A 12422-nucleotide genomic window follows, 5' to 3' on the forward strand; every position below is an offset into this window, starting at 1 on the left:
ACAGTATGGTGAGGGGTGTAACATTTCCGTCACACGCTTGAGGTATTCGGCCAATCATAACGCACTGGATAGCTTTCCAATCACAGCACACCTCGCTTTTCAGACTGATGAGCTTTGTAAAAATCGACGCGTTTCAGAAAGGCGGGGCATAGAGGAGAAACAATAATGTACAGTATGTGGGAAACAATATGGTTTTTTAACCTTAAACCGCATAAACACATTTCATTACACCAAATACACCAAATAATGTTCTTTTTAGCAACATCATATGACCCCTTTAAAGGAATAGTTCAAGACAAAAATGAAAATTCTGTCATCATTTTCTCAACCTCATGTCATTCTAAACCTGTATGAGTTTCTTTCTTATGTTGAACACAAAAGAAGATATTTTGAAAAATGTTGAAGAACCAAACCATTATTGGTCCCAATTGACTTCAATAGTATGGAAAGAAATGGGGACCATCAACTGTTTGATTACCAGCATTTTTCAAATATCTTCTTTAATGTTTAACATAAGAAAGAAACTCATACAGGTTTGGAATGACATGAAGGTGAGTAAATGATGACAGAATTTTCATTTTTGGGTGAACTATCCACTTAAGAAAGACTGCCGTGCTATAAAAGCCACAAATAGTGATGCATTACAGATTGCAACTTTATTAAGGTCGTCTGTTGTTGGGTATGAAAACAAAACTCTTTCATGATGTTTGCTCACAAATAATGGATGATACTACATATTTCTACAGCTTTGACTGTGATGGAAGCAAGAAGCTTCTTGCTGTGCCACATTTTATTTCATTAGGCAAAGTGTTGTACCAAATAAAACAACACAACTCTAATCTTTCTAGTCATTATGTGAGAAACTGCAGAGCACTCACTGGCTTGGCTGCCGTTCCTCCTGATGGGACAGTCGCTCCAGGGCAGAGGATACTGAAACGACTGAAAAAAGTAGAAGATGCTCCAGCCGATAATCACATTATAGTACAGACCCACAAAACCACACACCTGTAGAATGAGAGAAAGAAAAAAACAAAGGATATTGTTAACAACTATAAAATAATTAAGGGGTAATATTGACCAAAAACTGTCCCCTGGAAAGGTCTCATCTAGTCTAAGGCTTATTTTGCCTGACTTTAAACCATTTACTTGAACATCTGAGCCATACTATGTACTGAAAATAGCAATCTAGGTGGCAAAATCCAATCTAACGGTCTGGCACCTTCTGGGAATCTTCTGGGAATGTTTTTTCTTGTGTTTCTTGTATGGCTTTGAAATAAATACTTATATTGGACAAACAGAAATAATGACCGCAACATGCCTACATGCCAGTTTAGTTTGGTATTGTTGCATCATCTACTTCAGATTTATCCAACCCTACATGCTATGTTGAAAAACAAGTTGTGGTTAGTCATTTTACAGTACATGTCAGTCAGAGTAGCTCTTCCTGGCAGTTGTATAGCACTGATGTGCACCAGACTGTGCTGACAGTCAAAAGTCTGGCTTCTGGAGTCTAATATATGATCGCAAGTCTTTTAACTCCTAAAACTCAATAGCCTTACTTCATTTATAGTGTCCATAAACAGAATTCGAACACAAGTGAATGTGTTCTGTGTGCTGAAATACCGTGTATGTTCAGGGTTTAGCAACGCATGCCTGTTAACAGCAAATCTATCCCTTGATTTTTCCCTGCAGTTTGTAACAGGGCAGTAATGGTTCTTTGTGACATCACAGATCCACAGCACGTTGAGTTAGTGAATAATTGAAGCATATTCTTTCTGCAGTAGCTTCGTGGGTATTAATAGCAGCGGCTGCAGCAGAACAGCCACATTTAGTCCATGAGTGTTTCTCCACAGTCATTTGAACTGTGGGGCTGTTTTATTTAGAGGCATATGGTTTCAAAATGGCTTTCCTCGCATGCTTTTTCATTGCCTTTGTGTAGAAGGTTAACACAATTAAGGTCGATTCCCAATCTGAAGTCAATTGAATCCACTAGACTCATTCAGACTACTACATACCAAATACTAAATACAACACAAAATGTTAATTTTCAATTAAATGAATCTTGATTAACAGAACATTTAATATTCTAATAAGTAATTGTATATAATTAAATATTAATTAAAAACACAATTAAACAATTATTTTATTTCATGGACATAATATAAACAATATTTTTAAATAATATAATCAAATTATTTAAATTACTATGCTGATAATGTACTTTGTAATAAGAGAACGCAAAACTGGTCTCAGACTTTTGAACACCACTGTATTTTATATATGCAGCATATGTATATATAATATGTATTCAGCTCATTCTGTTACTAATGAGAAAGCCATTCCCAAGAAACTGCTGATTAAACAGCATCTACACAATAACCAGATTTCCACCCCAGTGCTTTGGCGTATGGTATATAACCAACACCTCCCAAAAGGCCTTACATTTTTCCAAGGCACAGCTGCTTATACAAGGAGAGGAAACCAGAAAGTCCAGGTGCAGCTGGGGCTGAAAATAAATGTATTAAATGTTCAGACAGAGTGATATTTTCAGATCGAAACCCATCTGATAGGTTGTGTGACTGTGCTCATATTAAACTGATCAGAGCACAGAGTAGTAATGGATGAATCTGCACAGAATGGCTGGTAAATTAGCACTTTTAGGCTAGTGACTCATCAAAAACAAATGCTTCTGCAAGAGCCTTCATAACACTGAAATTGGTTATTTGTCTGGAACTTACAGGCTTCTCATTGTATTGTGACCCTTTTTCAACAAAACATTAGCATACGAACTAGAATCTCAAACTGTATCAATCACCCAATCTGAGCTGACATGCACCAGACACTCACAAGTCAATGTCATTAAAACCAATTTAAACGCAACCATATTCACACACAACTGATTTCCTCATTTACTCATAAACCAAATGAAGCAACGTGATCTCATTTGTGTCTTGTGTTTCAGTCCACTACCTTCACCAGAACATCATTCACTCACCATCAGGCTGGACACTCCAATGCCACCGAGTCGTGGGCAAACATAATTCCACACTCCTATGCTCCCTCGACGGATCCTCTGGCCAACCGCCAGCTCCAAGAAGAAGAGTGGGATGCCAATAAGGATAAGAAGGATGAAGTATGGAACAAGGTAGGCACCTGTAAAGAGAGACAGCGACACTTGTAAACACAGAGGGTAATGTCCTTACAACAGTGTCTTTAATGACCAACCAATAGCCCAAGATCAATCAAGCTACTGCACACTAAACACACTTTATTCTTTCAGAATGTTTTTCTTTCAAAATGCCATTTTGCTTATGCATGCATATACAAAGAGTAAAGTGTCTTCAAATATGTTTCTTGCTAATTAAACAGTACACTAGAGTCTGCTGGAATTTAAATGAGTGATCGTATCTAAACTTTTGTGTTGAAAATCAAAATACTTTATATGACTGTCTGGGACACATTTTTCCTCATATTTTCATATTTCGTATTTACATTAATTTAACTAAGGTAAAATATATAAACATGTTTTTAGCAACACTATAGTCTCTAAAATTAATGCATATAAAGGTCACTTGTTTATATTTTGTTATGTTTTGATTTCATTTAGGCCATAGATTGACCATTATATTGTAAGACATTAAAGGGATAGTTCACCCAGAATGAAAATTCTGTCAGAACACAAATTAAGATATTTTTGATGAAATCCGAGAGCTTTCTGACCAGCAACACAACTGACACGTTCAAGACTCAGAAAGGTAGTAAGGACATCGTTAAAATAGTCCATGTGAAATCAGTGGTTCAACCATAATGTTACGAAGCTACGAGAATACTTTTTGTGCACAAAGAAAACAAAAATAATGGCTTTATTCAACGATTTCTTCTCTTCCAGGTCAGTCTCCGCTGCCATTCACGAGAGTACCACAATGCATACGTGTGTGATGCTGCTGAATTTTGTGTTTTGTGTTCCAAAGATGAAAGAAAATCTTACGGGTTTGGATTGACATGAGGGTGAATAAATGATGACAAAATTTTCATTTGTGTGTTGAACTATTCCTTTAAATCATATGGTCAGACAGTTATCAAAAGAGCTTGACAACTGAGTCAAAATACAATATTTACAGATATAGAAATCAACATAAGCATTAATTCATAAACTTCAGTTTTTAAGACCATAATTAATACTCAAGATATTTTCTTAGAATAATAGAGATATTATAGAGATGTCAAGTACTGTGATTGTTCGTCATCCACAGGGAAAAAAGAAAATAAATTGAACAGAACATTAATTCAGGTCAAAATATTGCAAAAGTAGTGCAGTTGACTGGACAGACTTAACAAGATTTCCATAACTGCAATATATTTAGATCACTGGTTATACTTCTTTTTTGATTAAATTTTGAGAAAAACATGATTTCACTAATCTAATGATTAGTAATAAATTTGACATTTTCCTTTAGAGAAATATGTATTTAAACTAAATATATGGAATAAAAGAGCTCCAAAAGACCTAAGCACTATGTCACAAGTCTCTTAAAAAAAACAGACCTGAATTTAGGTCATTCACTGTAAATAGACATCTCTCCTAGCTCCTGATCATGAGAGAAGTAGTAGCAATGTCTAATTTGTGAATAATTAATTTATTTGTGTCAGATTTGTTTAATGAATCAGTTGATCCCACTCACAAAACTGGCCTGATTGATTTGTTCATAAATCAGACTGTTTTAAAGCGCTGATTCAATGATCCGGTCACAATGGTTAACAGCTTGCATTCTGGTTGTCACACAAAGTTAAATGGCTTCAGAAGACTTGAAATACAGTTGTAAAGAAAACATTTATGATTTCTGGTACTATTCTGCACCATTGATTTGCTAGTAAAATGTGGCGAACGTTATTGCAGATTAGCAATAATTAGAAGACAATCAAACAGCAGTGTCAAAAGCATGTTTGATATATGCAAGTAAAGTTGCAGAACTGGATTGAGTTCAGGGTTAGCATTTGTTGTGCATTTTGATGCAGTTGTGGAATACACAATATGTGAGGGCACCGCTGCTGAAATCAAACTCTCACTTATATTTATATATGTACATACAGTATATTTAGGATGTGTCATCCAAATGAACTTCAGAACCAAACACAGTATGCTGTTTTATTTCCTTACGAAGGACCTAAATGCATCAGGCTGTTTATTTGTAATCATACCTTTAGGTATGATCACATTAGCAAAATTTCAGCTGAATTTCTGGTCCATTGTCAATAGTGTAGCAATGTATGAAGCACTGCTCACACAGAAGTCACTTTCAAACCAAGCAGCTTTCTGTTGGTCAGTGCAATAAATTCATGTGACCAATTTAAATTCAATCTGTGGGGATTTTTTTTTTTTTTACATGAAACCCCCGATTGTGCAGCTTCCTGTTGGAATGACTGGATTTCATCTGCAAAATTAAAGACTTAAAGACTTAATTGTCAGCAGTTCATTGGCTGTTGGTTTATTAAAGGGGTCATGACAGATTTTTTTTATTATTATCTTAATATATTCCTTGAGGTTTACTTATAGTGTTAATAATGTTTTTTGCACAAAAAAACAAATAAATATGTGGGAAAATTATTATTTTCAACCCTCATTCTGAACCTCTCTCTGAAACAGGCTGCTTTTAAGGGGCGGGTCCTTTAAGGCTTCTCAGGAATCAGCCACTTTTATGACTGGCTAAAGTCATTGCATAGGAAACCGTATCAATGCCCCCTCACTATTGCATGTGAGTCTTTTGACAACATAATCAAAATAAAACGGTAATTTCCAGACAAAGCATTATTAAATCATCTACTTATGGTTGATGCAGCTGCAGTCAGGTATAGTACTGCTTCATCTTTCTACAAATGTTTCTTCATGAACTCTCCATGACACTGTGCCTCATATACAAAACAAAATCCTCCAATCAATCCTCTGACCCGATCCGGAATGCCATTAAAAATAAACTATTCACTTGTTCTTTACGCTGGGATCCTTCTGATATCTGTACAAAGACGCGAATGAGCTGTTTAAACAAAACGCGGCAAAGCAAGCGTTCTTTCACTTCATTTGTCCTGTTGACAGACTCAAGCGTGTGGACTGTGTCAGAAAGTGAACACGCATCTGTATACTGTATCCAGTGTTGACAAGATAGCGGCAGTGATTGTAATTTCTATTCACTTTTGACGCAACGTGACACTCGCATTCAGCGTGATCTTAAGCGTCAAGCCGTCAGTGGGCGGGGCCTATGGTGAGAAGATGACTATTCGTCAATGTGTTGCTCTGGAGGCGGTGTTTATGCAAACGACTGTGCCCAGCTGACGTCACCTTGTCCCTATGGATCCAAAACAAGTTTTCTGAGGGTTATTACATAAATGCTTTTTAATTGATGATGAGGACATTTTAAGTTATGAAACTTGCAGGATATATTAAGCATACAAACACCTCTTCTGTATCAAAAGATCAAGGGAAATTTGGTTTTTCAAGTCATGACCCCTTTAAATACTAAACCCATTGGATTTTGGTTTAGTGTTCAACGAATAGAAGAAATCTGTGCAAAACACTACCTGACAAAAATGTTGTGTACAAAGCATTTAGGATAGTTTTTAGTGCTTTTCTGCCTTTTTGAAGCTTGAAAGGTCTTGTCCCCATTCATTATAATTGCATGGAAAAAAACGTCTAGTGCATTAACATTTCTCCTTTTGTGTACTATAAAAGAAATGGAGGTTGAATAAATGATGACAGAAATATTACTTTTTTGGTGAACTCTCCATTTAACGTCAAAACAGTTACAAATGCACGTCAGTAATAAGAACTGTAGCGTCTGCGTAGAATCATGCATGATCTTTGGGGTTTTATGGCTTAAGAGACCCTTTTAGCCTTTTGACATTTGCATATAAATTACGGTCCTGGTCACAGACTTTACGTTTGTATGGGGGTCTAAATTGCCAAATGGTTCCTCGCCATCAAGGAGATTCTAACCAGTCCCCCCCACTATCATCTCCCCCATCTGACTTCAAAGTCATGACCCCTTTAAATACTAAACCCATTGGATTTTGGTTTAGTGTTCAACGAATAGAAGAAATCTGTGCAAAACACTACCTGACAAAAAAAGAACTCACCTCCTCCATTCTTCTGGCAAAGATAAGGGAAACGCCACACGTTACCCAGGCCCACTGAGAAGCCCACCTGGGCCAGGATGTACTGCAGCTTACTGTTCCAAGCAGGGCGCCCATCTTCTAGGTCAGGGGAGATGTCTGGTTTGCCTATGGGTGGAGGGCCCCCTCCTGCCATGTTCATGCTCATCTGACTGCTCTTGTAGTCCATGGGAGCCTCCAGCGCCAGGAGGTCGGCCACAGACTCCGTGACATGCTCATTACTGTGCTCCAGTTGAGTCACTTTACTGCTCTTGGGCATGGTTGTGCCGTGTCGTGGTGATCCTGACAATTAAAGGTGTGAAAGGAGAGCAGGTCACAAAAACTGCCCCTTTGGCTTGATACAGGTGTGGACAATAAAGGTTTGTGCTCCTGTGAAAAGAACATAAAAATGAAAACATGAGAAATCAGGCCACAAGAGATAAAAATATGACCGAGGGCCATTATACAGACCGAATCATCATCCAAAGACTCGACAATTTGAGATACATTTAAGAATTTTTTTTTTCTGGTCAGTCTTGTCTTAGTTATTGAATTTTAAAACCCAAATATTATTCTGATTTATTCAAACTTAACATTGCTTTTGGTTTTTGGCTTTTGGACTACAGCATTAATTGCATGAGAAGCTAAGCAATCTGTTGTAATGGAAGCCAAGGCAAGCACTGGCAGGACAGATGGGAAGATTTTTCTGACCCTCCACATAGTAGTTTTGAACAGCATAGGCCTACTGGTATTAACCATGGTACAATATTATCATTTTGCACATTTTACAATTACATTAATTAATGTAAAATATAGTAAAGGAGTACTGTTTTAAAATATTATTACAGTTTAAAATAACTCTTTTCTATATTTTAAAATGTATTTGTTATATTTATTCCTACTATGGCAAACTTAAATTTTCAGTCTCCAGTGTAACATTATTCTTTAGAAATCATTCAAATATGCTGTTTTGATTTAAGAAACATTTATTATTATTATTATTATTATTATTATCATGTTGTATGTAACAAAGTTCGTAGTTGGGGAAGAAGGAGGCGGGAACCGGTGTATACTAAAATGTTCAAACTTTAATAATAAAATAAACACAAAATAGACAAACAGAACCAAAACACAAAATAAAGTCCAGGCCTGGTCCTCTCTCGTCCAACATTGTCGTCACTCCCCCTTTATTCTTCAGAAATCATTCAAATATGCTGTTTTGATTTAAGAAACATTTATTATTATTATTATTATTATTATTATTATCATGTTGTATGTAACAAAGTTCGTAGTTGGGGAAGAAGGAGGCGGGAACCGGCGAACATTCAAACATTCAAACTTTAATAATAAAATAAACACAAAATAGACAAACAGAACCAAAACACAAAATAAAGTCCAGGCCTGGTCCTCTCTCGTCCAACATTGTCGTCACTCCCCCTTTTATCCTTCCGGAGCTCCTCCATGGGACTCGAGACCGGTGAGTGGCGCAGGTGTTGCGCATTAGCATTTACTCCACCGACCTCGCTCCGTTCCCACGGCTCTCGGCCCCGCCCCTCTCGTCACATTGTTATTATGTTGAAAACAGTTGTGCTGCATAATATTTTGTGGAACGTAATCCTTTTATTCTTTGATGAATAGATTTTTTTTCCTTTGGTGAATATAAATTCCACAAGAACATCATTTATTTGAAATAGAAATATTTTATAACATTATAAATGTCTTTACTGTCATTTACTTATCTTTAAATACAGCATGCACATATATTCTGCTACATGTGTCATCCAAATGAACTTCTAAACTCAACGCTTACACAGTACTTTGTTCTTTAAAAAGTAACTAAATACATTAACTTTAAAATCTAACTTTAAAATTAGTCTTAAAAGGTGATCATCAGCAGCCCATTTGAAGTAATGTTAATTTTGTGTTCAAATAATGGATGAAATCTGTGCGAAACAGCCTGAGACTAAGAAAAGAGGCAGCCATTGACTAGCCTTTAATCTAGACCATAGGACCGCTTTTTGCGATAAATATGGGAGAGGTAATGCATGAGCTGAGATTTTTATCTCCTGAATGACTAGGGAATGTGGCAACAGAGTCGCCATCTTTGCTCTTCCCACCTTTGCTTATCTTTGGTAATGAGAAGCAGCCTGAGGCGCTGAAAAAAATCTATACAGCTTATCTCAAATACAAGAGGACACAAAACGTTGCTGTGTTGCTAGGCCATGCCCACCCACCGCTCATGACAACCTACTAACCGCATTCCAAAAAGGCTCAAATCTGCCCCTGGGAACCATATGAGGAGAAATTCAATTACTTTTAAGAGCAGACATAACCACAGTTTGAAATAATAGCATGTGCACTGTTTTTGTGACACTGTCAGTGATAGACCATCAAAGCACCATCACATGCTGAGTTTGAACTTTTGCACCCACTGTGAAATTTTGCACAGTGTTCAGGTCCAAAACAGCCTGTCTGGGCAGCAGGCCAGTCAGTTCTACGTCATTATTATGGAAGGGATTATGTTTCAGTAGGAAGCAAACTAGACCTGAAGAATGCTACTAACAGTGTGTCTCATTTTGCCGTGCATTAAAAACACGGGTGCTGATCACTCATAATGCAGTTAATGTGCTTGGTCAGCTGATGCTGAGGAATTCAACAAACACACCCAAACCTAAACCCTCCCTGATGGTGATTTACTTTTTACTATTTAGTCCAAGAATATAAAACGTGGTGCCGATCAGAGCCTACCAACAGCATGGCTTCTCTTAGTAATAATGGTTTGTATAGCTAAATATCCTGTTCATTCAACTGCACGTTATAATGTGAAATGCACATGTTTTATCTGACCGGGTTGCTAGGCAATAGAGCTTGATGAAATTCTCACATCTCTGCTTCCTGTGCTCTCTGTATCAGGACAGCAAGTGACAGCTCATCTATCCAGTGCTTGAGAGGATACATGAACCAAATTTAGTCGAATCCTTGAAATACACATAATGGGTCACAAGAATCAGATTTCATTTGCAGCAAGCAATCTCTCTATATCAAAAAAGAGAACACACTGATATGATACAGGGATGATGGCAAGTGCATGTTGTGACTGCAACAAATGATTGTGAGGACAGCCACGTGTATGACTGTAATGTCAATCTCTCATCTTCTAGAAGAGTAGTACTACAATAATTGTACAGCAAAATTGTAAATATTGTACTACAATAATCCGTTAAATTAACATATAAAGAAGGTTTTGGCTCCTACAATGCCAAAACAGAGTGTTAAGGAAAAAAACAAACTGGTGGCAGAGATTATGAAGACTAGTAGCCTCTTATTTGGGTAGTTGACAAAAAAGACATTTGGGAAATGAACATGTCCTTTTGTGTATTCCATCTAAAGCTATTTAAAACTGATGCTCGTTCTTTTATTTATTATACCTTCCAAATAAATAAAAAAACAAGGTTGTTTAACATGCATTGATTTTAAATGTATGTATAGGCATATATTTCAACCATGTTTTCAAATATTTCCATAATGACCAAAGTTGAATTTCAAGAGCATGAATATGAAAAGATCAAATCTGGGAAGCAAGAGATGAGTTTTTCCTGAATAGTGCTCTGTTGGCTGTTGAAGTTTATAACTCAAGCTGAACTAGACTATTATTATGATTTATTAAATCTTATGATTGCATTTGGTTTTTGGCTTTGCACTACAGCATTCATTTCATGAGAAGCTTATATAGGCCTATCTGTTGTAGTGGAAGCCAAATTTTAGCAACCATCTAGCAGTGTTGAACAGTAGGATTATGGCTACATTATTATAAATTTTACAATTACATTAATTCATTTAGTAAACGTTATTATTATGGCTGTCAGTTTAACGCGTTAACTTAATTAATTAATTACAAAAAATAACGCGATTAAAATATTTTAACGCAGTTAACGCACTGGCCCCGCCCCCAGACCTGTACGTCATCTTACATGTCATACAGTTGACTGTTGACAAATATGATGCAGGGCAACAACTCCATAAATGCAGTTATGCCCTAAAATTCAAGATATTGGTGCAAAAAATAGTAGCATGACAAACTGCGTCAACTACCATTTACAGTTAGTCTTGATGCAAACTTCCATACTGTAACATTTTTCACAATTTTACCTTTATTCACTTTTCAAACATAATTATTTTACTTCATACACAAATGAAAAAAGTAATGTAATTAAATAAATCACGTGCCAGTCTTCGTCAAGTTTTCATTTGGGAGTAACTCCTCGACAGCTCAAGCATCACAAGAGGATGCGCCTGACTGCAGTCACGGACAGTGATAGCGTTCATTCACGGATCTTTCAATAATCAACACTAAAAGCAATACGCTTACTATAGTTTAAAAACACAAACACGTGGACCCAAAACACGTAATGATGTCATGTATGTAAAGGGGACCACGAGCCGCGCAGCATCCTCAAGGTCAAATATTTGCGTCAGGTTGACCTAAAACTGACGCGCCTCTGATGACATGAGAAACCTCGTAAATAATAAACAACTGACCGGTAATTGCTGCCGTGAATTATCGACATTAACTGCGTGCAGCGTGATAAAACGCTTCATACATGACTGGAATACCAAATAAATTGGCACAACGCAATCATCGATGAAAAATCTCTTGCGTCTTTTATCACGACGGGTAGGTTACTAAATGAAGCGAATCCAAGATCACTCACCTAACTGGATGTCGACGAGTGAGAATCTGATACGAATGTGCTCGTGTAGGTCTCAAGGAGTGATAATAACCTGAAGAATCAGTTTGATTCCTCGTTGAGACACTTGATGTGCCGTTTCCGCGCTCACGACTGAACCTGTCCAGAAATGCGCAGAGTGAGTGAGCGCGCTGCCTGACGCAAAGCCCACCGCGCACTATTGTGTATTCTCTATCAGCCCAAAATAGTAACTTTAGGGTCACGCTGACACATCCGTGGGCGTTGTCCGCGACAACACTTCTAACCAACCCACTCCTTGATTTGTCCTCCAGTGGTTAAAATTCAAAGCGCAACTTATTTCTCCTTACACGATTGGCAGAGAGCAAATTACTATAGGTGTACATGAGTCACGAACGCGCTCGTACGTCAGCAGACGCGTAATGTGCGCATCCCATCCCGTCCAAATTCTGATGAAATACCTTTTGACGATTGCAAAGTAATTTCTTACCTACTACCTTTCAAATGCACAGTGCTGTCCATATCTGTCCAAAGCGGACAAGTTATGACTTATTTATTTCTAGATAAGGTTGT

The 12422-nt window shown here is 37.2% G+C and overlaps 1 protein-coding gene and 1 long non-coding RNA gene across 2 annotated transcripts in view; one reads left to right on the top strand and one right to left on the bottom strand.

Moving 5' to 3' along the window:
* LOC107731214 (uncharacterized) overlaps window positions 1-3030 on the top strand; it is a 41871-nt gene extending 38841 nt beyond the window's left edge. The window contains exon 3 of the long non-coding RNA XR_001638757.1: window positions 2963-3030. This is a non-coding gene — a long non-coding RNA (uncharacterized LOC107731214). The remainder of the gene's footprint in view (window positions 1-2962) is intronic.
* The window catches only part of LOC107731213 (sodium-dependent neutral amino acid transporter SLC6A17-like), a 39323-nt gene extending 27179 nt beyond the window's left edge, over window positions 1-12144 (bottom strand). Inside the window, exons 1-4 of the mRNA XM_016542226.1 lie at window positions 11856-12144; window positions 7129-7533; window positions 2996-3153; window positions 879-1005 (exon numbers count right to left, since the gene is read on the bottom strand). Coding sequence (XP_016397712.1) covers window positions 879-1005; window positions 2996-3153; window positions 7129-7423 — 580 coding nt within the window. The 5' untranslated portion in view covers window positions 7424-7533; window positions 11856-12144. The remainder of the gene's footprint in view (window positions 1-878; window positions 1006-2995; window positions 3154-7128; window positions 7534-11855) is intronic.
* Between the last annotated feature and the right edge of the window lie 278 nt (window positions 12145-12422).

The sequence above is a fragment of the Sinocyclocheilus rhinocerous genome, unplaced genomic scaffold (genome assembly GCF_001515625.1).
Source record: "Sinocyclocheilus rhinocerous isolate Xijiao unplaced genomic scaffold, SAMN03320098_v1.1 scaffold1600, whole genome shotgun sequence".
Classification (NCBI taxonomy): Eukaryota; Metazoa; Chordata; class Actinopteri; order Cypriniformes; family Cyprinidae; genus Sinocyclocheilus; species Sinocyclocheilus rhinocerous.